Genomic DNA, 24,971 nt, shown 5'->3' with positions numbered 1-24,971 from the left:
GAGGAGGCTGAAGAGCTCTCCTAAGCACACCTATAAACTTACAGTGTACCATCTTAAACCCATTCAATTCCCTTCCCTGCAATAAAGGACGCCAGTTCAGAGAAGATAACATCTCACAGTGATGGCTCCCAAAGCTGCAATTTAACATGAATCTAACCGCTCTATTATGCAGCACAGCCAATTCGTTAGGAAAGGACAAGTGAGCATGCCTGTTAGCTCTATCATCATAATCAAATATTGGCACAATGAACTGTTCGGTGATGCAAAGTCTATCAACCTCCCCCTCCCCCCCAGTGATGCGCCCTTCAGAAATAAACCATGCCAGTCAGTTTGGATGAACCATCTCACGAGTCTGCGTGCTTCCCCCATTTAAGATATGCAGCCATTTGTGAAGGGGATTGGATCCCATAAGCTACACGAGGTGTCCAGCAAAACCTCAAAGAGACCTTGCCCTTGGGAAACATGCTCTATTGCACCTTGCAGAGTTAATTGCTGTTAACCTACGAGCTCTGTCCCACGCCTTCCAAAGCTCCAGGAAGGACATCCTCTCCTCTGCCACCCTATAAATCCACCCGCATGAAGCAGAAGCATCCCTGCAGCTCCAGAGGGCATGTCCTCTCCTCCACCATCCCCATGAGCCTATCCTAAGCTCTGCCAGTCATTCAGCCCTAGAAAGAGCCCTCCAGAGCCTGCAGCTTACAGACGCTCAATAGAGAGAAAAAAAACTGCCAGCGAACACCCATGGCTGTGTGTGTGTCAAAGGAAAGACTTTCAAGAATCCTCTTTGATCCCAGAAGTTCGCTCTGAGGGTTTCTGGCTGCAGTCTCACCCTTCTGCCCCCATTTTACTCCACGTTTTCATTTCTGTGCCATGGCAGCAAGGCCACCTCCTCCCCCATGATCTGCAGCACTTGTGCCTCCCCCAGGGACACAAAGAAGTTTCAGCCCCGTTAATAAGAGAAATTAATTTCTCAATGATAGATCTATGTAAAATTCCTGTTTAACCCATCTCCCTCAGCTCCAAGCGGCCTTCGTGTGAGTTACCTTGTTTCACCTTGGAAGCTCCAGTTCTAGCAAAGCTAAACCAAAATCGCGGTGGCTTCAGAATGCCATCTCCAGCAAAGCGAGCGGTGATGAATTCCCTCCATTGCTACAGCTGCAGAAGAAAACTTCCTGCCGTGAAGAAGCTCTGCAATTTGAGCAGGACAACCTGAGAGCGTTGCAGCCAGGAAAACAGACGTGAGGGAATCGTTAAGGTTGGAAAAGGCCTCTAAGACCACCAAGCCCAATCGCCAACCCATCCTCACCATGCCCACTAAACCAAGTCAGAGAAAGAACCAATTCCCAGCATCCTTCCCAGCTAAATTTCCAAGATTAACATTTGTAATTTGTTTAGTAAATCCAGAAGGTGAAAGCGTGCGTGCTGCCCTGCCAATGGCAGCTCCTTGCTTAGCACCATAGCTCCATGGGGGGACATGTTGGGGACATTGGAGGCAGCTCAAAGAAAGACCATAGGAACTAAAGTCACAAACAGAACTGGGTTTTATTATGAAACAACCCTGCCAGTACATAAGGAAGTTCTGTCTGCAAAATACATTTCCTGAGGAAAGTAGATCACAGTATTCGTTTTCACAGAATAACATGTAGCCTGCTATAACTTTCAATTGACTCTTTATTATTTAAATATTAACAGTATTCCTTCACATAAACAAGTACTCAGTCATCACGTAACCGACACACAAACAACAAAATAAATATACAACAAGAGCACAGTTCATTTTTCTCAACCCCCCCCCCGACTTAAATATTAAATAAATAATAAATACAGAATTCTCATTTCCTGTTATCAGTGCCTGAAACAATATGACCGAAAAAGAAAAGAAAAACTGACAAAGTCTCTCTTCCCCTGGTGCCCCATCCCCGGCAAAAAAACAAACCAAAAAATTATCAAAAGGTCTCAGTTATAAAATATCTTTAAAAAAATTCCCATCGTTAAAAGAATAAATAACAAAATATATAAAAAATAACTTGGTTGCATCAAAATTACAAGTAGGAGTCGTAGATAGAGGTTTCTCTCTCTCTTCTTTTTTTTTCTTCTTTTTTTTTTTTTTAATTTTTTGGGGAATGTCCTTTTTTGTGGTCAAAAGTTTTAATTTTTGCTTCTTTTATCTTCATGGTTGTTTTTTTTTTTTCAATGGTGCGGTGTCCAGTTTAAAGTAAGTATAAAATTAATAAATAAAAAAGTTAAATAAATAAAAAAGTTAACATAAGGTGTTGTAAATATAAATTACATACATCTTGCCAAAATTAAATAATTTACAGGATAATTAAACTAACTACTTTTTTTTTTTTTTTTTTTTTCCCCCTCTCTTTCTTCCAGGAAGTGCAATTTCTCTACTTTTAAATACTAAGTGAATTGCAGTCACAATCAATTTGGACTCTATTTACATCTTAAGAACATTGTGTTTTTAACACCTCAAATTATTATTATTTTTTTTTTTATTTTTCCCTTTCTTTTGTATTTTTTGCACTTGGAATGGGTTCTAAAATGGGTGAACTCATGGAGCCTGATCCTGCAAATGGCTCAGCATGGCACTTCCCAGCAGGAACCAACCCGCGCCACGCTGCTCCCGGTGCAATGCCTGCTGTAGTCGGTGGGAAGCTCCCCACTGACCTCTTCAAATCACGGATTACACCCTAAATATCTGCAGAATTGGGCTCAAAATGACACCACATCTTTCCCTTTAGCATCGGCCACCCAAATCCTCCCCACTGCTGCCAGGAGCCATGCAGGAAGCGAACACACCTACGTTGAGACCCCAAAGGAGTTGCTGCCCTTCATTTCCTTGGGTCGCCTTCACTCCACTAGGAGGTTTGCGTGTACCAAGCTTACAGAATGCTTCTTTGGAAGAACATCCAATACCTGAACACTTTTTTCTTTTTTTTTTTCCTCCAGAATGGTGCTTGTGCTGTGATTTTGCACAAAACGTAGAACACCAAACCAAGAAAAACCCATCACCCTGTGGATATCTGCAAGAAATCAACCACTGATTCATGTTAGGTAAGCACTTTGCTGGCCATCAATTAGCATCTCTTTCTGTTGGTTTTTTTTTTTTGTTTGTTTGCTTCTTTTTTTTTTAGTTCATCGCAATCTCAAACGTTCTCTGGCATTGATGTATGATCTCTGGACTGGCAGTACTGCGCCACTGTAAGGATGATCACAATAATGAAAAGAACCAGAACCGTCATCAAACAGACTTCCAAAAAATCATAAACACCGGACCATGACACATTAAGAATTCTTCTGTATGAAATATCTGGTATTGGCCTATTCATAATAGCTATTCTCATATTTAAGACAGACAAAGGAATACTGTAGTTGCAAACTCCAAAAGCTTCCCTGAGAACCTTTTTTCCATTGCGCTTTCCACTGGAGATCCAGAACTGCTCTTCAGATTTCTTTCAGAAAATAAAAATAAGCTACTTTATAATACTTAAAGAGTTCCCATGCCCAGTGGATATCTGAAAACCTGGGGTTGGGAGGCCCAGCACAGGTTCAGATTTACAGGTAGCTTGCAGCTCCAGCACTTATAGCAACATATAACATAATTCATGGGTGAGTAGGTAATCTGGACATACGACCATAGACAACATGAGGGTTTAAGCCAGTCACACGCTAGTCTTGGATCAGACAAAACCCTGTTCTTGTAACATTTTAACCCTTGGAGCAAGTCTGCAAAAGCATGGCAACTCAGGAGAGACGCCTGCTCTTTCACCAGCTGCCAAGCCCCACAGCCCATGGAGAATTTGACCTTCCATCCTGGTCTACCTCATGGTCCAGGTAGAAAAATCCCACTTTTCTCAAGAAGGTCCAAAGTTAAGTAAACGAGAACACCGAGTTCGATCAGTTCCACGTCTCAGAAATGGCCTCTTGGTTACATTTTGGTCCTTGTGTGTTTGTTGGTTTTTTTTTGTTTTGTTTTGCTTTTTGTTTTTCATTCATTAAACAAGTTCTATAACTTGTAAACCTGAATACTTGGAGGGAAAGTTCCACCTTACAGTCAGCTCGCCCACCCATCCCCATCGCAGGGCACTAAACTTGGATGCCCTTGACGGCTTGCTTGATGCTCTCCAGCAGGTCCTTGTTCTCTGGGTTCTGGTAGCACTCCTGGTTGGTGTACATGTCAGTCAGTGTGTTCACGTACGCATCGAAGTTCTGCTCACTAATGGGCTCCTGCAGTCAGAAAAGCCAAACAGAAGAGTAAGTAGTAGAGCAGGGTGAGAATCATAGGATGGCTTTGGTTGGAAGGGACCTTAAAGATCATCTATTTCCAACACCCTGCCATGGGCAGGTTGCCTTCCACCAGATCAGGCTGCCCAGCTCTCCATCCAACCTGGCCTTGAACGCCTCCAGGGATGGGGCATCCACAGCTTTTCTGTGCAGCCTGTGCCAGTGCCTCACCGCTCTCTGAGGTGTTTCTTTCCAACTAACTGTGCCAACAGCCGAAGGTCTCAACATCAGAGGTTCTTTGTGCATGGTGTTGCACATAAAGAATCTCACCGTGCAACCTTCATCCAGCAGAATCTTCACTGGCTGCTTGATTTTATGCATTGGCCACGCGGAACTGTTAACAGCATCAGGTTAAGTGTGTGCAGGCAGTTTGACTGGAGGGTGGACTGAGGCGTGGAAATGAAAAGTTGGAGGACAAGAGGTGGCAGGGAGTGCTGGAGCATCATGGGGGAAATGAAAGGCGAGGGTAGGGCAAGAGCCAGCACCTCAGGCTCGTGTCTGCACTCTGCTTTGGAGGGGCATCATTGAAACCTAGCAAACATCTGTCTCAGAGTTAGCAGGGAAAAAGGAAACGAGGAAGAAGAAAAAGACCAGGATAAAAATGAGCATACGTGTCTCATGGGCCTTATTTAATCGGAGCTGCCTGAAACCTTGAAAAAATATTTGCTGAACAATTTTTTTGACCTTTATGCGTCAAATACTTTACAAAAAATAAAAGCACTCAGTGAGCCGTTTTGTGCCAGTCAAGCAGCTGGGTGAATAGTGTCCAAAACTGCTCTGCTGGAGCATGGCACATCTCCAAGCAGCCTGAATTTAAATACCAACCTCTATGAAAAGGATTCCCAAAAAAAAAAAAAATGACAGCAGAAAAAAAAGAAATCAAAAGCTTGTTCCTCTTGATCATCGTGATGGCCGCTATTACTTGTAAGAGGACAGCTTCCAAACCAGCACGCAGCCCCCCTGCACACACCTGTTTTTGACAACAGTAATTACATTCCTGGGAATAGAGGGAAGGTAATTAATACCCTTTTGTGGTTTTACTATTTTAATGCAGCCTTTTCATTTTGCAGTAACTCTATGGTAACATGCTGTGGGCTGTTAGACCTTGTTAAATTAAACAAAATACACTCTCTTTAAGAATGCTATTCTTTGGCTGCCAGCTATTCAAAACTGAATCGAAACTACCTGCATAATAATGGGAGCTGTAAGATCTTTCTGACGTTGAAATCCAGTCCCTCCTGGTCTCTGCTTGTGCTGTCTTAGCCTAAAAGGCTCTAGGTGCCCTTGATAAAGTTTCCTATTTTGTGATAATACTCCCAGATGTAATGAGACAGAATCATAGATACAAAGGGAGATCAGCAGAAAACGACAACAAAAGGGAGATAACAATGCAAGCTTCGAGATAAGGCAAAAGCACGGATTTTATAAAGCACAGGTAGGTGTGTATAGAGAAATTCTGCTGCTCTTTAATTGTATGTGAGCCTTATCATAAGCCAGATCTTGCATGGCTCCCCTGATGGCACCAACTGGGGCTGAGCACTGCCCAAGTTTCTTACCATGTGCGGAAGGCGGATATTGGCAAGACTTTGGATTAGAGCCTGGCTCAACCCTGAGAGCTCCAGAAACAGGGCTTCGTTTTGCTCCTCTATGATCTTGTTTTCCTCCTCAATGTTCTTCAGGTTCTTCTCCATGCTGGAGATCTGCAGAGCAAAGAACACGTGGGGTTACAAACCCATCAGCACTCTGCTGAGAGCTTGGGCACGTGCTCAAAGGCACAAACCTGCGACTGGAGCTTCACCATGGCTGCTTCCATCTCCGAGTTGGACTCGTTCAGCTCGCTGATCTCCTTGTTCAGCTGCTTGATCTCCTCATCGTTCTCTAGAACTGTGGGAGGGAAAGTGACAGGCGGTCAGCCTCTGCTTTTGGCTAAGCATGGCAGCTCACCAAGTCCTCACCTTTGCTTTCACATCCTCAATACAGAATGCACATCTTGCTCTCTTTTTAATGTTTTGTTGTTGTTGTTGTTTTAAAAATTTAACTATAGTTATACTTTGTAGGTCAATTTGTAAATGCAAAGTGAACAAGAGTCCTGCAGTTGGAGCCCAGAGCATTCATGTGCCCTGCAAAGTTGGCCACCCTAATAACTCAAGTTTGCTCTGTTTGCTCTCAAGTAGGGAAGACATCATAAAAAAAATAAAAGCATATCTCCATTAGAAGTTACAGTGCTCATAAAATAAGGGAACGTTTCTAGAAAAGCAAAGGTATTTATATCTTCCAAACTATGTAAGTATTCAGGTAAAATGCATGAACCTTATCTAATATCAAAATCTCTCAGTGATAGCACTAGAAATGCAAAGTGCCATCACTAACACAGCTCCAGATCCAGAAATATCTTTGGGATTAGAAGTCTTGAATAGATGAAAATAACTGAATGTCTGAAAGGGATTTGTGAAAATGCCAGAAAATATTTGAGGGGACAAAAAAAAAATAATAAAGCCAATACTCAAATTTCAGCGCTATTTCACTATTTCAGTACCCAGGCAATCAAAAAAAATGGGTGCTTGTAACACAGAATTTGCTAGTAGATCCAAAGATTTCAGACTATGAAGAGATGCCAGTGGGCTCAATACCCCAACACAAGTGCCAAATAAAATGAGTGAAAATCCTTACCATCACTGGTCTTGAACTTTGTGTTGAGAATTTCATCCCCTGAGAGTTTTCCTTTCTTCCCAGCAAAAGTAGCTCTTGGGCACCCTGACAAACTGAAAAACAAGTAAAAATGGGTTTCATAAGCTCTCTGTATTTATAGGTGCTTATGTTCCCAACAAGAGCGTGTACCATTTGGTGGAGTTCATGCTGTGAGATAGTTCTTCTAAAAGCTTTTTATGGTGCAGAGGAAATTGCTTTATGAATAATGCCACAAAGGTCCTCATTTATAAAGCAAGAGCAATTTTCTCTGAGCAAAGATTAAAAAAGAAAAAGTGTTATTTTCTAAAAGAGAGGGCATGACAGGTGAGGAAGGTGAAATGAGTCTGGATGGATTGGGCATCAAACTCCCATTTTGGCTGTTGAAGAACTGCTCCGGCGTGCTAATGGAAGGACACTACAGTACTGCTTTTCATGATTTTGTCCAATTCACATTTCACTACTGCAAAGTTAAAACATCTAAGTGTTTTCATCCCATGCAGAAAACACAGCCCTTAGAGCAACCTGACTGAGGGCAGCATTAAAAGCACCAGTTACCCAGCTTTCATCGAGAGTGGAATGATGCTCAGAGTACATTTACTCCAAAACTGCCACACTTAGGGTGATCCCAAGGTTGAATATTAGGAAAAACTTCTCTGAAAGAGCGGTGATGCGCTGGCACAGGCTGCCCAGGGAGGTGGTGGGGTCACCATCCCCTGGAGGTGCTCAAGCACAGTGAAGAAGTGGCACTGAGGGACATAGAAGGTATGTTGGTGATGGGTCAATGGTTGGGCTTGGTGATCTTGAAGGTCTTTCCCAACCCTTAATGATCCTGTAATTATTTACCTCCTATGAGTGAGGAAGCTCCCATTGGCATGGCCGGATCCATCACAGCCTGGGGTAGGGCAGGTTGGGCCTTCGTTTTTCAGCGATTTCCAGGAAAACGTGGAGCCATTGAGGGATCCTTCCTTCTGCCTTCGAGCAGCCAGGGGGCAGCCCGATGCACTGCGGTGGGAGGCATATTTACCACTGATGTGCCCAAGACCAACGCAGCCAGGAACCGGACACCTGAGCACAAGGAATACAAGAAATTATAGGAGAGGTGTGAAAAGGGATGGAAGGATATTAGGGATGAGCAGGAAAGAGGAAAGCAGGAAAGCAAGTGTTCATACTTGGGGATGCCATCCAGACTTCAGTCTGGAAAAAAAGATGCTCAGGGTAGATTGTATTGCTCTCTACAGCTCCCTGAATGCAGGTTGCAGTGAGGTGGGGGTCAGCCTCTGTGACCAGGTAACAGCAACAGGATGAGAGGTGAGAGGTGATGGCTTCATGTCACACCAGAGGAGGTTCAGATTGTGTATTCGGAAATGTTTTTTCTCTGGAAGAACAGCGATGGCACAAACTTTGGCACAAACTGCCCAGGGAGGTGTTGGGGTCACTGTCCCCAAAGATGTTCAAGAATTGTGGAGATGTGGCACTGAGGGACGTGGTCAGTGGGCAGGGTGGGGTGGGCTGACGTTGGCCTTGGGAATCTTAGATATCTTCCATCCTTAATGTTTCTATGACTTTGTTTGGTGGATGTTTCACCGATGGAGGTCACACCACTTTGCATCAGCTGGGACGTCTCTTCACACAAGTTTTAAGAGTCTGTGGGACTCATTAGTCTCTATGTTATTCTTGTGGCTAGAGATTAGGAATGGCAACGAAACAATGGCGATGAGCTCTGTCACAGCTGGGGCTCAGCACTCTGGGCTGAGCTGCTCAGTGCCACCCCACACCCACTGGCGCTGTGGGGTAGGAGCTGCATGGTGCACAAGGAGAGGTGCTTTCAAGTCAAAAACCAGCAGGCAGGGATAGAGATATTTAGTTACTTCCAACAAATATGTAATGGAAAAAGGCCCTCAGGGAATAGAAGTGCTGTTTTTGCAGCAATGGATATGGGAAGCAGATGGGAAATTAAGAGCTACGCCATTCCCCTAAAAAGAACCAAAGACAACCAGCGGGCATCACACCACTGCCACACTCACAGAAAAATACCGAAAAAGCAGCTGCTATGATGTCTCCACACCGTAAGACAGATGGTAAATAACTGTGGTTTTGGGGATCCTGGCAGCACCCCAAGGATGATCCCCTCACACCAAGCACATTGGCAGCAAACCACGTGCTCCTGGTTGGGCAGCAGCAGGAATTGCTGCCCGTCCCATGCACCCAGTGCCAACTGAGGCCAGGAAAATGGTGCTGGAGGTGTTGGGGCAGCGCTGACACGAGCAGTGTTAATTGGCACAGCTCACTTGCTAACTCCCCACTTAATGGCACACGGAGTGAATTCGGCCATTCAGCAGAGTCTTGACTGTCTATTACGGTTTCTGCTGTGTCTTGCACTTGTTTAAAGATGCTAGTCAATTATAAATACACTTAAAAGTTTATTACTCAAGGGAGGTTACCCTATAAAAAGGTAAGAAATGGAAAAAATAACCCCTTGTCCTCAGCTTGAAAGCAATTAGAGACTTCGAGTTACCCCAGCAAAATATCCATTGAGCGCTCCTGGAAATCACAAGCTCTGTTTCACCACAGCAGTGATTCCTTTCACTGTTTATATTTCGTGCAAAAAGGAGCTGACAGCAGAAGGGGGAGCCGCACACCCATTATTTTCCCAAGATAATTTGAAAAATGCTGATCTCGATTTTAATCAGCTGCAAATGCAGCACAATTCACTTATAATATCCCTGCCAGCAGGATCCTCAGTAAATTCATAACATCATTGCTTTTATATGATCACGAGCAAATTACTGAATCCTCAGGAGGAAAAGGAGAGGAAAAAATAAGAGAGAGAGAGAGAGAGAGGGAAACAAACCCCAGCATTTAGCATGTAGCCATTATGGCCCGACCGTTCCATATTTTACACTGTTAATTTAACTTTCATTACACTTTCATTGTTAAAAAAATAAACCAGAGCCTTATTGTGCAAAACAGCTGGCTCGGACATTTTAAAAAAATTTTATTTTTATTATTATTATTTAACAGAAGCAGCAGCAGCACTTGATCAATTAGGGAAGTACGGATGCCTCCACTTGGTGCCAGGGCTGGGCTGAAGGTTGAGGTGCTCTGTTCTACCACATCTATAGCAAATTACTGGAAGGATGAGCAGCGAAACAATGGGGACAGAATGACATTCTCCTTGGTGGCACTGTGCAAAACTCAGATGGGCTTCAAGTGCCACTCGGAGCAGAGGAATGGATTTGGAGGCAAAGCTCCTCAATGCATCCTTGCATGGATGTGCGCAGTGCACACCTTGCTGCTGGAGACAAAGCACCAGCCTGCTATAAACTGATGGGCAGCAAAGGAATCTGAGTTGTTCTGCACATCTCAGAGGAGCTGCTGCTCATTCTGGGACTAGCAGAGGACCATGGGCTGCTGCTTGTTCTGCAGCACATCAGGACGTTCAGTCCTCGTGAATCCCTCTGCAAGCAGAGGAGCAGAACCACAGTGAGGCCATTCGGGTTGTTCTGAGATCCAAAAATCCCATCCCTAATGATGCTCCAGCACATTCCTTCCTGTTGTTAGCGTTCAAGCATCGAGCACAGCCCCAAGCACTGGGAAGAACATCGGTTTTGTGGGAAGCATTCTTGTGCAAGCATCAGCTGCGCTGTAGCAAGCAAATCCTGTAAGAGCTCCTTTGCAAGCTCCTTTGCACTGAGAAGTGATCACTTGCAAAGCAGGAGGAGCTGCTTGGTGCACCCTCAACCATCAGTTGAAAAAATAAAGCCCAACACCAACAGTTGCACAGCTGCACTCACTGCTTTTTCTTTCCTTTACTGTGTCACAAAATGGCATCGCAACACCACCAGCAATTCAGGACGATGTGAGTCCAAAAGGTTTTTTTTTTTTTTTTCATGCAGATTCTCAAGTAGGTTGCTTAATTTTTAATAAACTCCGCTAACTCCTGCTAATTATCACACAGTTCATTTAGCTCGGAAGCTTTCCTTCCTGGAGACAGAGGAGCGAGAACAGAGCAGATGGCTCAAATATCATCCGCTTCTCAAAGCTCCTTTCTCCAGCTCGGAATATTCAGCAGTAGCCAAGGCTGTACGAAGCACGTTTTATGTGGGGCAACCAAGCCCTGGCCCTACCCATGCCAGCACCCCTCGTGTGCCCACTGCCACCCTGAAAGCCTCCAGCATTTCACCCAACTGTGGGTTTTTTACCCTCATTTGCAACACCGCTGATTTTCTCTTTGTCCGCACTTACTTCATCAGCTCCGGGTCCTCTTTGTCATCCTTGGTCGGGGTTATCTTGATCCCGCTTTTCTTGGCACGAGGGCAGCCTGACAGACTGTGTTTGAAAAGAGAAGAAAGGGCTGTCTGACTGGCAGGGCCCCCACCTCATCAGCTTCCCCCGAATTTCGCACGCGGTTTTGATCTCTCTCGTTTTGCAGCTTCACATCACGAGGAGAAGTCAGGAGAAAAAAATATGTGTATTTGAGGAGATGGACAGTAATTAACGGTGCCTAGATAAGAAGATATCTGCTAACAGCCTGCAATGTTTAATGGAATTGTTGAAACAGAAGGCTCAGATCTCCGCTATTAATGCTATAAAGTGATAATAGAAGTCATAAATAGGTAGCGTTATTAACAGGAACATTGCATCAGCTAAAATCTGACCCTTTGTCTTTTATTCTATTGAAGGGAGCTTCTAATCAGAGGCTGGAAACATCAAAAAAAGGAAAAAAAGTCAGATTAAAGAGATGAAAATAGGCTTCAGTTGTCAGTAACATTAATGTTTTATTCAGAACTTTACAACTCTGCCCACTGCAGGGGGAGGAAAAAGAAAAAGACAGAAAGAAATTAAAAAAGGGGGAAAAAAAAAATAAAGAAAGAGAAAATAATTTAAGAGAAGATCTTACCTTCTGTGTGATGCATAATTTCCTGTTATGTGACCAGAGCCGTCACAGCCAGGAGTAGGGCACCTGTGGATGAAAGGAGGCTGCCGTGAGCTGGGGGTCACCCACAGAACAAAGAAGGGTTCCTCCCTGCCCCTTCTCCCTCCACAGGAACAGCAGCTGTGCTGCAATGGCCACAGCACTGCTGTCCCTGTGCTGACGGGTGTGGGCACCAGAGGTGAAGAGTGGGGAGGAATGAGGATGTGGGGAGGGATGCGAATCCTAGATGTGTCCCCACCTTGAAGAGCAATGATAATAAAGGAGGCAAGAAAAGGCCTCCAGGGCAATGCCTATCTTCTCAAGAAAGATGAAGGGAGATGACCAATGCCATCCTGTGAGACTGGGCTGGATATGAGCATAGGCAAAATACCCCCGAAATATCCTACAACCATGGATAGCCTGGCCACATAGGTCTTCCCCAGGGTCACTTCGGGTTTGGGTGATGTGGGAAGGCAAAGTTCACTGAAGGCACCCCAGAAGGGAACTCAGAGCCCCAAACTCATCAGTGCTGGAAAGCAACAAAGGAAAAAGGAAAAAAAGGTGACCATAACCTCACTGCTGTGGGTTAGGGATGGGGACTCTGAAGGGGACCTCAGGTCCCTTCCCATCCACTGCATCCACAATCATGGGTTTGGAAGTAAGCATCCAGTGCTCAGCAACAATGAATGAAGGCCAAGCCTAGAAGAACGCTTCTGTGATCATACAGCCCAGCACAAAAGCTCGCACACCGCAGAGCAGGAGCGAAGATAATAGTGTGAGCTGAGCACTGCATCATTACAGCCACGGAAGCGAGGAAGGTGAGGGGCTGTGAAGTGCCACAAGCACAAAGACCCGCTCCAAACGCTGTAGGTGAGGCATAAAAGTTGTCATGGGGACCAGCAAGAGAAGCAAGGAGCCCTCGCTGGGGCCACAGTGCCAGGCTGCCAATTAGCCAGCGCTGCTCGAGTCAAGCACATGGAGATGGAGGGGCAGGGGAGGCTGAGCTGCTGCCTCGAGTTTGCAAAGGCCCCTTGTTCTCAGGGGGATGTTTTGTGCCCTCACTTTCTTGATCCTCAATTATAAGGCTGCCTCTGCCTGGCTTGGCAGCACTGGCTGGAAGATGTTCGGTGCCTCTGGGCATCAGAGACCTGATGGGCAGTGGGGTGGCAGCAGAGCTGCCTGCAAGGCCAGTGCATGTGAGAAAGGTAACGTGCTCAATGCTTGATCCGGGCAACAACACGAGGGGCTATGAGAGACTGCTCAGACTCAGGAGTGGTGCAGAAGCAGCAGGGTGAGGGTAAAAGTCCCCTAACTCATCTGATAATCAGAGAGGAGAGCGTTTCCCTGTTATAAACAAAGTAGAGAAAGAATCAAAATCATTCTTTGCTGTTCTAGCTTCGGGGTGGGATGAAATGATGAAAACACCAACACCAAACTCCTTTTGCCTTTCAGGACTTTTTAAAAAGGTGGGGGGAAAAAAAAAAGTGATTTGATTTTTATTTTTAATTATCTGGAGACAAATCATTCCGATAGAGACTTCTTATTGCCTGTTTCAGCCTGGAGCTTTTTAGGGGGTTTTTGTTGTTGTTGTTTTGTTTTTGTTTTTTTTTTTAATCAGGGATATTAACCCCTGGAATACAACTTACAATAAAAATGCTGAACGTGGCCTTATCTGAAATTGTGGAAAAGCTCTGAGTGTGATATCTGCAATATCTCCAAATCCCTTTCTCTTTCTCTGTGCCTCCGTCCTCACCAGGATAAAGAAAGAGAACAATATTGGAAAATAACACTGAAAAGCTTTGTTTTGGCCAGGAGTTGCCTGATTTATGCAGTATTTTGGTAGCAAAACACTACTATCACATGCTTAAGGGCACAGGGGGATGCATCATTCTGGACATCATTTAATTTTAGTGTCACCCACTGAATACAGGACACAGGACTTATTTTGTCTATGCCCCTCGTGAGCTTTTGCTCTCAGTAGAGTTCTTCTCAATTATGGTTATGAATATCTCACCATTGAAATAATCCTAAATTTGGATTCAGCAAAGCAGGAAGCTAAGAGGAAAATTAGCCTACAAAGACAGGCTGTGTGTGTGGCAGGGATGCTGAAAAAACACTCACTTTTCCCCCAGAGATGTGGGTTGGGTGGAGAAGGCTCGGGTCCCCCCATTGATTTTTAATGCAATTCCTATTAAAGCTTCCTTAAGGGAAGGCAAACTAAGGGAGCAGTTGGGAAATTCCCCTGGGTAGCAGGGGAGCTCTTGAAAACGAGGAACATTGGAAATAAAGCTGAAAACAGGATTAGGAGAAACACATCTGAAAGTCAACACCAAGCCTGGATTGCTCCCTTCCAGAGCAGAACTGGCAACAAAGACATTCAGGTGTCCACGAGCCTTTTGCTGCCCATTAACAGACGTGTGCACAGCTCTTCCCATTTACATCTGCTCCGGATCCTGCCTCATCAAGCACCGTGTGCTTGTCCCACTGCCCTGCCAATCGTACTCCCATGGCAATGAATGGAAACCCAACAGCCCTTACAGCATAGCACAAAACTAGCACGCCGTGTTCTTTGAAAGGGTTCTTTTTGCTACGACCTGGCAGTATTTTCCCACCTGTGTCTGTACCCAGTACTAAAGCGTTGTGCCTTTACCCTGGCTTTGGATTATTTGAGAGTCATACAAAAATGATAATAGGAAGGATGATGGCACAAATTTAGGGAACGAGAGCTGGGCAAAAGACACCAAATGAAAAATAAATTAGCTTATTTTTATCCAACAGAGCCTGTCAGGGGTCTGGGTTATTTCTGAGTTGCTCTGTGATACCTTATCCCCAAAATACCCCTTCCCACGTGCCACCATCTACCCAACATGACAGCTGGGCTCCACCAGAGCTCCTCACAGGCAGACTCTGATCAGTTTTGAAAGGAGAAAAGAGGGGATAAAATAGCGAAAGCAGAGCACAAAGGGGGAACAGGGAAGGTATATAGAGAAGAAAAAAAAAAATAAGGGAGAGGGGGAGGAAAGCAAAAAAAGGAGTTCCAAGTTGAGCGCAAACATACTTGAGGTCAGCAGAGTGGGCAGCCATGAGGTTTCTGAGGCTCTTGTCAGCAAGAGGACAACCAGAAAGGCTGAAAGAGAAGAGATGGAATATCTGGATAAGCCAAAAAAAAAAAAAAAAAGAAAAGAAAAGAAAAAAAGAAAAAGAAAAAGGGCAGGGGCGTGGGGATGGAGAAGGGTAACAGAACGTGGGGAGGAAACAGAACCAAATTGTCCACATGGTCAAACAATATACTAAAAACTAAAGTTGTATTTAGAGTTTGAACTGCGGAAAAAAGGTGAACCCACCTGCGGTGAGAGGCATAGTTTCCCGTGATGTGTCCACTGCCATCACAGCCTGGGGTAGGGCAACTGGGCAACAACAACAACACAGATGTAAGTGCTGGAAAGGGATTAATTCACCCCAGAATGCGAGCCCTCCTTGGTATCTGCACTGGAATGTCCTTGCCTTTGGTCCTGTTCACAGGCAAATACACCAGCTCTTTCCCTTTTTTGCTCCCAGAAGTTCACGATTCTTCACAGTTTTAACAGAAAAAAAATGTGGTAAATGTGAAGAATGTGTTTGAAACACTTGGGCTCTCAGTGCTGTTGGTACCCACTCTTTGCCAACAGGAGGGCTGAGAAATGGCACATTCAGAACCCACCAGGGACGGCATAAGACACTGAGCTTCAATCAGACACAGGTAGCTCCTGGCTTAGCTACAGATCATTCGTTACAGCTCTCGGGTCAGAGAGGAGCAATGGTACTAAATGAGGAGAGACAGCTCAGGGTTGGGCATGATACCATTTATTTATTCCAGGGAAGAAATTTCTTGCCCTTCATAATACAACTAAAAGCACTGCAGGTCTTCAAGGTTCTACCTCAAGAATTGCTATTCACATCATTGCTGAGTTTCCAAAAAGCCTTGAGAGTTTTGCATAGGACAGCTGGTTTGTGCTTTGCTAATTTAGGGAAACAACTGCTTTGCCCCTGTGGATCTCTTCCTTGCCTGGCCACACTCTTCCATCAGCCTCCTGCTTGCATAGCCAAGTAATGAGCAGCATTGTATAAGGTCAGCAAAATGAGGCTCACCAGCTCTCCCCTGTTTAGCATATAGGAAGGTCAGGCTGCAGGAAAGAGGCCCAGGCACGGCAGATCCACTGGGAGGGGAGAACTCAGCTCCACAGCCTCCAGACTGATCCCAGCAGCCATGAGAGCAGGGACAAATCCACACTGCAGCTCTAAACACGGACCATGACTGTAGGGGATCAGCAGGGATGCAGAGCATCGTGTCATCTAATAAAGACCTGGGTCTATTTTCTCCCCATCCAAAGCCATGAATACACACACAGTAGTTCAGATAAGACCTCTCCAATGTATAATGCAGCATGACAGCAATCCTGCTGTAGCCAGAGTTCACATTTTGCGGCCCTGCAGTATCACGGTGATGTGACTCACTGCTCTACATTAATAACCCAACAAGCCCTGCCTTCCCAGAGGCACCTGGAAGGACAGTGGGAAGGTGCTGAGCTCCTTTGGACGCTTTTAGCTTCACAGCATCACTCGGTGTCCCAAAGCAAGAGGTTGGGACCTTGGAAAGGCTCCTCCACTGTGCCAGAAACGCTCCTAGAGGAAAATACCATGGAGAACGGGCCCTGCAAAGCAGTTTGCACAGCTGTAGCTGTGAATCCTGAGAGCATAGAACTCTGTAGGAACTGCCCTGCAGCACTGCAGAGTCTCCGGACCGTAAGGAATGGATTTCATCTCAAGGATCAGAAGTTGTATGAAAGTAGGGTTTCCCTTTAAGCTTTCATTTGAAACCCTAAGATGAAATCAGAACAATCACAGCAAGAAAGGCGGCTATGCTTCTAATTCTTACAGTGTATCTGTTGACAAATTTTGTCTGTTACCAGCCTGGCTGTCACTGAGGATGTGCTTTTATAACATAGGAAAAAGAGACAAGAAGGCAGGGCTTACGTGAGCAGCTCTTTCTTGATGTCCTTGGAGAGGAATTTAAGCTTGAAGTTAGTTAAGGTAACTTCCCCTGGATATTTTCGTTCTTCAAAGTTTTCCTCTGACACTTCTTGCTCATCAGCTTCCGAGGAGGCAAAAGAGTGGGCTGCAGGCTCTGACTGCAAGAGAACAGCCAGAAGTGGTTGCAGTGGTGCCCGTTGCTGTGAGCTGCAGTGGGAAAGGACCCCAGGTTCATCCCAGCTCAGAGTTAAGGCGGCACTGCCAGCACTCCTGAGGCCTGCAAGCACCTTGGTCATCATCTGGAGATCAAACAGACAGTGATTTCCCCTTTTTGTAGGAGAAATGTTCAAAAAGTATCTGTACAGGGCTTACACTTGGCTTTGCCACGGTCTTGCAGATGGACTCAGACTTATCCCCAGCAGGACCTGCCTCCATCTGCACCCCAGCCAAGAGACTAAATGACAAAGTAGGGGTGCTGGGAAAAACAGGACAACGGTCCAAGCAAATATGAAATTTATCCCTCCACTGAGATTTGGAACTTAAACATCCAGAGCCACCTCTCACCTCTTCTGGCTCTTCTTCCCGCTGACGGTTTGGTTTAGTGTAGTCAATGGGTCCATCCCATTCATCCTGGCGGGAGGTCTGGCTGGACTGGGGGGAGGTCATGGTGCTGCTCGTGGTACTGGTGCTGTTTTGGCGCTGGGACACATCTGGGGACTTCACACTGGGACTACTGCTGCAGCTGCTGCTGCTGGGAAATGTGCTCTCCCGCTTGCGGTTCTTGTTCATACTCAAATCCAGAGTCCCATTTTCATCCACCTCAATGTCCATGGACTGAAAAGTTGGAAATGTGCCCAACGTTAGCAGCTGCCAGAAATTCCCTAAGGGGGTCTTGCCCCCATTTGTCACGGGGGAGCAAGGGAGCAAGTTATTCATTGCCTGTCTTTTCTGCAGTCACTTAGAAGGAACTGAATGGGAAGGGATGCTCTTTCATAAAGATTTTTAGAAATGTGCCATGCAGACACACCCCTCTCCTAAAAGCAACGAAGCATTTTGTCTCAGTTGCCTGAACACAGGCATCTAAAGCCATGTAAGATGTCCCATGGCATCAAAGAAATCTGCCCAAGGCTGGGCATGGGATACAGGACCTCAGGAAAACCCATGCTCCCCTTATGCAACTGGGAAATCTAAAATGACACCAGACACTGAGCAGTGAGCAACTGAAACCCATCTTAGATTGATAATTTGAACCACGATTCATCTCCTGAACATCCTAATACATCATAGAATCCTTGTGATTCTAAGAGCCACAGTTACCTCCTCCAAACAGCTCATCACCCAAAGCACATTGGAAGGGAAAGGGCAATATGTGATAACGTCCTCCTTTCCTCTCTATTTAAAGGTCAAAATGAAACGGGGCGGTTGGAAAAGAAGAAAAAGAAAAAAAAAAGGTACTTCTCCCATCTAAAGCTTCCAGTCCCAACCCCGCTCACCTTGCTGGGTGCCTCTTGCTGCTTGGTGCTGAGATTCTCCGGCATTTCCCAACAGCGTGTGGAGAGGTTGAGGATGGCAGTGGCAGCCATGTGAGCAGCCTCAGCGTCGTGGGAGTAGTCAAAGCCTGTGGAGGAAGATGAAGTGCTCTTCACGTAACTGCTGGAGGGGCTGTGGCTGGGGGAAGAGGCCTTTGGAAAAGGTTTGGCTGGAATAAAAAGAGAAGGAACAACAGAAAGCTAATGTAGGTCTGGCACAGGCAAAGCAAGGTGTTAAGTCAGACTGATGAAGCGAAGATGTCAGCAGTTCCAGTGGCAAACTGCGTTTATTACCAATCCATGGGCTATTTAATTGCTAGGGAGGTGCTGGCTGTGGCCAGGATCTTGTGTAAAGGTTCTTGGTGGGAAAAGTCAATTCATTAAGTAGATCTGCCATCAAGTCCCACAGAACTCAGCACTTTTCTTCATTAAAGCTACCCCTCGGTGGAAGGTGTCAAAGGAGAAAGCTCAGAGAAGCTTCCTGGCTCTCCGTCTGTTCATAACTTATCCACAGAGATGACTTGCAGCAGATTTCTTGTAGCACATTTGAACACTTTAGGATAAAAAATTACATTCATAGCAAAACCGTGGCCATGAAATATGAGCTTCTGATGATGACAGCAGTGAAATACGAATTTCCCGACAGCTGATTTGTCATTTAAATATGTCTGAATAACAGGATTTATTGCTCCTCTGCACATGGTCACTACACCACACCAGTGCTGTATATCACAGCACACAGCAGTGCGATCCAGGAGGTGCTGTGCTCTATTCATACTCGATGGCTAATCCACACTAAAATTTGCCTAAGGTTTAATCCATGCTAAAACTTGCCCTCATCTTGAAACTGGGCCCATTTGGAAGGGCTGTGAGCCAGCCGGAGTTTGCAGAAGTCAGCAGCTTCAGTGGGTGCAAATGGGATTGTCTGCTTTCGACCCATCACAGGGCCATATTCTGACTCAATCAGCAGCATTTTAAAATTCTTAATTAATTTCACTGGGCATGTTTTGAGGGGAAAACACGCAGCCCCTTCAACAAGACTTGTATGGCTCATCCCAGCAGGGACGAAGCTGCAGGACGAGCTTGGCAGAGCAAAGCAACTTCACAATTGTCACCACAAACCCAGAATATAAGGCATGATAAAATGCTGATCTGCCAAGGACCGCTCCCTTCCTCATTGTGTGCGTACATAATGCGTATTGACATTAATGGGAGTTATGCACACACATGCAGGGGAGTGTAAATCCCTCTGGATGATCATCTCTTTAAAATAAGTTCTCAGCGAAAGGAACAGACTCCCCCGCTATGATTGGCAATCATATTCATCTTGTCGCTTTGATTAACTCATTGGAAACCTGCCCAAATGGTTATTCTTGTGTAGGGCTGCTTGTTTTTCAGTCCTGTTTAATCCGTGTCTTTACGGTGGGGCGCGGGTGTTTGCCAGCCCGACCCCACAGTATCCAGGATTGGGAGATGCCAATTTCAATTTCACACCGTAGGCTCAGTGATGCTTTTCCATTTCGTAAGTATTTCTACCGCTAATAGACTCGCAATCAGCAAATTAGTAAAATAAGTGATGAGAAAAAATAGGAAGGATTATCCTAGTGGGTCTGCTGGAATTATTTTTGTCAGTACAATTACCCTGAAAATTCTTCGCTAATATTGCAAATAACACAATCTATTCAGCAAGAGAATCACTTGCTCTGGGAAACAAATTACTTTTCCATCAGACCTAACCCAGGATGACAGTGGCAGTTGTGCTCTCTGGCCTCCATCCAATTTCATTGTCTGATCCTTTACAGATTTAGTACTGTAATAAAGGCAGCTTCCATTGTAGTGCAACAACCGGGATGCTTTCAAGTACGAGCACTTTTTAGAGAGCAGCTGCATCAGGATTAAACAGGATTGTGGAAGTGGGATTAGCCAGACAGAAAGCCCTCTGGAGGCTGCTGACTTCTGCAAACGGAGCTCCTAAATCTTTATTTTTTCTCTTCCCCGGGAAGATGCCTTCAGGAGCACATTTGGAGTCAGAGGGAAGGGGAAATTAAACACAGGTCTGACAGAATCAGGCTGGGGCAGTCTGGCTCCTGGTGCTGCTCTCCTTCTCCTAGGAACCCCAGGCTCAGAGGGTTCATCTGACCATTGCATTTTCACCTGCCCTCCCATTGCCCAGCACTGTGAGCAGCACTGTGAGCTCAGTGAGGAGCAGGTGATCGATCGGGGAGCAGAACACGGCCAGGAAGACAAATGGGTGGAATGGGTCATACAGAAGATGGAAGAGAGGAAAACTATAATCCATTTAGCGAGATGAGAAAAGACAGATCAATAGATATGAACTGCAAAGCAGTGGGGACAGACTGAAGACAACTGTGTAACTTATCCCACCTACAGACGTGCCTCAGATTAACGTTCCCACTGCTCAACATGATTCTTCCCAAAGCTGAATCTCAGAATTGCAGGGGTTGGAAGGGACCTCAAGACACCACCAAATCCAAACCCCAAGCTCTCCCCAAGGCCAAGCTCTCCATGTGCCCCTCTCCCCACCAAAGGGATATGTCACGGGGGACCCATTTCTCCTCCCATTCAGGCTCAGCCCTTCCTCCCCAAAGTGATTCACTCGTCAGCCCATGGCATGTGGCATGCCAAGAAAGAAAGAGAACACAAAACCCAGCCCTTCCCTGTGCCCAACTTACATTTAAAGGCTTTAGGTGAGGTTTCGCTAGTCTGAATCTTTGGGGCAAGCATGCGTTTGCCAAAAACCTGAGCATCAAAACTTGCATAATCGAAGGTGACCTTGGAGTACTTCTCCAGCTCCTTGGCCAGGTTGGCCCGGGGGGTGGCTGGGACCATGTTGGGCCGGTAACTTCCGTACTGAGGGATCTCCAGCTGCTTCACAAAGCACATAGGCCTGAGGACAAAACAATGAGCACCAATGACTTTTCTTTTTCTTGGGAGCCCACAGCAAGGGCTGCTGGGAGGGAACTGATGTGATGGGAACATGCAGCTGCACCTTGTCCCCAAGGGCTGTTAGAGAAGAGTTGACGATGACTTTTGTTCTCCCTCAGCAAGTCTGCACCTGCTTTGGGACTCTTGGATTCCTTTTTCATTTTTTTCTTTTTTTTTTCTTCCCCACCCACCCTTTTAAACTTCTTTTTACACCAAAAGCTAAGGTGTCCATCTCATGCAAAATACTCTTGCAGGTTGCTGCAGCGTGGCAGTCCTTTTCCAGTGGCATCACACTCAGGTGCCACTCTCCTATGGGTGCCATGACAAAGGACAGCACACAGGTGCAGGGATTCAGTTTGTGCTCCGATAACCCTGCAGATCTGCAGCAGCGGTGAGCTCAATGCATGGCCACACCGAGCAAAACCTCTCCTTGCCTGCAGAGTCCCTCTTCAAGCCCTGCTTCTGCTGGGTTGCCTATCATGAATCAATTTGTCTTGCATATAAATTGTATATAAATGGCCCATTGTTATTCTCCTTCCCGTGACCTCTTTCCACCAGTGAGTCCCCGGAGCGGGAGCTCCTTGGAGCATGGAGCATCCTCGTGACGCGCTCAGAGCACGCTGTGCCCATCGCGGGCTCTGCTGCAAATAAATAAGTAATCACCCTAAATGGCCTTCCTTTGCAAAGCACCAAGCTCTGTGCACCAGGGTGTTCAGCAGTCCTGGGGAGCAAATAAATAAATTAATCACACCTCGGTGGCTCGGTGGAAGTGCTGCCGTTCCTCTCCTCCTCCTCTCATTGCAAAATAACTAACCATATTACAATCCATCTGTAGCCTCATGAATCACATTGGCTACGAAAGCAGGAATCTATCAGGGACATCCTTACTGCAAGACAGCCCTTTCTCCCAGGAAGAGAAAGATGGGCGAAATAACAAAATAGATGTGAGCGCTTTGGCAATGAGCATAGGCTAAGGAAGGAAAGCGGATGGACTTGCACAAAACGACGACTGAGTGATTTATATGTAGCCTAAATCTCCTCCTCCCCCTCCTTGAGCCCACCCTACTTATAATGCTAATATAATAGCCATAATTCTCCTGCAGTTTGCATTGCGGTGCTATCGGCACAAATGCCTTCTGCTGCACTGCTAAAACCCTTTGGCCTGTAGCCTCAGCATTAATTGATGCTACAGAAGCAATTCATTGTCCTCAGTGCCCTCCCTGGGATCATCAATTAAATATCTCCCCACCTTGGCGAGACCTATGATCATAATAACAGGACTCAGCAGTATCAGGATACAGCAGGAGAAAGCAGGCTGCTGCTGCAGTTCTGTTTCCCACCCCACATACCTGAGGATCCGGTCAGAGTTGGAGCTGGGCTTTGAAGGATCACCAGACTGGGTTTGTTGCTTTTCATGTGATTTGGCTAATTTTTCAGCAGCAGCAATGGGGCACCCAGATAAACTGTGAGTTAAAAGAAAAAGAGAAAAAAAAAGTAGAGTGTGAGGAACGTACATGGAAATCTTCACTTGCTCCAGAGTCTCAGAGCTACACTGAACCCATGAGAAAAACATTTGCCTTTAAGGTTTTCCGTGTTAGTATTATCCTAATTTACCATCAGTCTTGGCCAGCAGCAAAGCAGCCAAACATCAAGTGCCCAACCTGTCCCCTCCTGACCCCATCTGAGCTGAAGTCCCACAGCAGCAGCATCTAAACTCCCACATCACCTGCACTGCAGACTAATGGCAGCCTAAATATTGTGGAAATCCCCAGAAAGCCTTCAAACTGCCACAGCACCAAGCACAAACATCACTGGGCGTGGGCACGCTCTGCTTCACATCTCCTCTACCTGCACCCACAACACTGCTTTGCCCAATCATAGAATCATTAAGGTTGGAAAGGCCGCTAAGACCATCTAGCCCAACCATCAACTCATTACCACCATACCACTAAACCATGTCACTCAATGCATCTACTCTCGTTTTGAACACCCCCAGGGATGGCAACTCCATCACTTCCCTGGGCAGCCTATGTCAATGCATGGCTATTTTTTCTAAGAACAATTGTTTTCCTGACATCCAACCTGAAATCACTGCTCTATCCTGCTGTCCTGTATTATTCTTTGCCTTATCACAGAACCATTAAGGTTGGACAAGACCGTTACGGCCATCTCATCCATTAGGATCATTCCTTCTTCACTCACTCCGCTTACAGCACCTCCAAAAGTGAGAGCTGTAATGTAGGAATAAACGTGGTGACCCTGGGGCTGTGCAGCAATGGAAGATGGTACCTCCTGTGCGTGTTGCGGTTGCTGTTGACGTGACCCTGTCCTGTGCAGCCTGGCGTGGGGCATTTCAACACGTTCTCGTGCATCGCCAAGACTTCGGAGCAAGCAAGGGAAGGCAAGAAGGAGTGGAAGGCAAAAAATGATAAAAATCAGAGAGAAGAAAAAAAAAAAAAAAAACCAACACAAAAACCTCCCCAAGTCATCAAGTCTTGGCTTCCTAGAAATCAGGAAATGTGAAACCCTGCAACTAGAATCTGTCTGCGTGGAGAAAAGTAGATTTACAAGGCAGCATTGCTCAGGTCAGCACTAGATTAGCATCTGGGCACACAGCCGGGGCTGCCTCCCTGTTTGCTGATTGCAGTGCAGTTCCCCCAGCCAGCCCCCACTGCCTGCTGCTGTTTTTGGAGCTAAGTCTCCCAGTTTCAGGTAGTTTTAAAGTGATTGAAGCTGTATCTCCGCTTTTATCCTGAGGACTAGCCCCTGTTTGATTTTTGAACGTTTTAATCTTCAGGATTATTGCTTTCTGCAGTGCTGACCTTAAAAGTAAAGAAAATAATTTGATTTGCAAGCCTTTCTGAAGCACGCGTCTTGTGTTATTTATTTATTAATATTTTTTCTTGCATATGAGCTTGTGTGAAGATAGCTGTGCTTCCTCCTTGTTTCCTGCAGCTCTCTGTTTATGGCAGGTCTGCAACATTTGAAATTACTGATAAAGAAGGGCACTTCTTTTTTTTTTTCTTTTTTTATTATTTTGGCCTATTATACCATTATCATAAACATAAAACATTTATTTTTATGCCTATGCACAAGGAAAACTATTTAGGACGCTGGTAGAGAGGTTGAAATAAACTCTCCCTACGTATCTGTACATAAAAATCTGTTATGTTGATGATAAATACTTCCTGCAGAAGAGAAGAATCTCAGTACAGTGCTTTGTGAGTTTTACAGCAATGAGCAGAGGAAACTCAGCTGTCCTTCACATTCTGAGCACTTCTGAGCAACATTCTGAGCAACACCACCATGCTTGGATGCCAGGAAAGAGTGCTTTCTCCTTCTCCCCAGTGCGATAACCCAAATAGAGGAAAGCACAAGAAATTCAGTGTAAAGATGGGAACTGTTCAGCACGTCTCTGGAGATGGGCAACAGTCGATTTTAGAGCACCTTTGATTTTCAGAGAAGGGACCTCATTCTCCACAGGATGGTGCTAAAATCTTTAAGAAGGGTCTGACTTTCCTGTAATCACCATAGCATTTCCCGTTAAGATTATTACCACTTTGATGGGGAAAAGCATACCAGAACGACTTGAA

General features: G+C 45.6%; 1 protein-coding gene across 7 annotated transcripts in view; it reads right to left on the bottom strand.

The window, feature by feature from the left end:
• Window positions 1-1,566: 1,566 nt before the first annotated feature.
• Window positions 1,567-24,971, bottom strand: part of MYT1 (myelin transcription factor 1) — a 56,986-nt gene continuing 33,581 nt past the window's right edge. For 4 of the 7 annotated variants that reach the window (XM_048963348.1, XM_048963351.1, XM_048963353.1 and 1 more), the window contains 15 exons: window positions 23,668-23,758; window positions 22,728-22,841; window positions 21,126-21,340; window positions 18,397-18,602; window positions 17,468-17,737; window positions 16,907-17,061; window positions 15,238-15,300; window positions 14,952-15,020; window positions 11,879-11,941; window positions 11,224-11,307; window positions 7,822-8,043; window positions 6,961-7,052; window positions 6,071-6,174; window positions 5,847-5,990; window positions 1,567-4,233 (listed from right to left, as the gene is read on the bottom strand). In XM_048963348.1, the coding sequence (XP_048819305.1) occupies window positions 4,093-4,233; window positions 5,847-5,990; window positions 6,071-6,174; window positions 6,961-7,052; window positions 7,822-8,043; window positions 11,224-11,307; window positions 11,879-11,941; window positions 14,952-15,020; window positions 15,238-15,300; window positions 16,907-17,061; window positions 17,468-17,737; window positions 18,397-18,602; window positions 21,126-21,340; window positions 22,728-22,841; window positions 23,668-23,758 (2,033 nt within the window). In that variant the 3' untranslated portion in view covers window positions 1,567-4,092. The remainder of the gene's footprint in view (window positions 4,234-5,846; window positions 5,991-6,070; window positions 6,175-6,960; window positions 7,053-7,821; window positions 8,044-11,223; window positions 11,308-11,878; window positions 11,942-14,951; window positions 15,021-15,237; window positions 15,301-16,906; window positions 17,062-17,467; window positions 17,738-18,396; window positions 18,603-21,125; window positions 21,341-22,727; window positions 22,842-23,667; window positions 23,759-24,971) is intronic. The other 3 variants (XM_048963352.1, XM_048963350.1, XM_048963355.1) reach the window with 3 other exon arrangements.

Source organism: Lagopus muta, chromosome 16 (assembly GCF_023343835.1).
Source record: "Lagopus muta isolate bLagMut1 chromosome 16, bLagMut1 primary, whole genome shotgun sequence".
In the NCBI taxonomy this organism is placed as follows: Eukaryota; Metazoa; Chordata; class Aves; order Galliformes; family Phasianidae; genus Lagopus; species Lagopus muta.
Note: the sequence above shows the minus strand (reverse complement) of the source record. Positions and strands in the feature narration are given on the sequence as shown.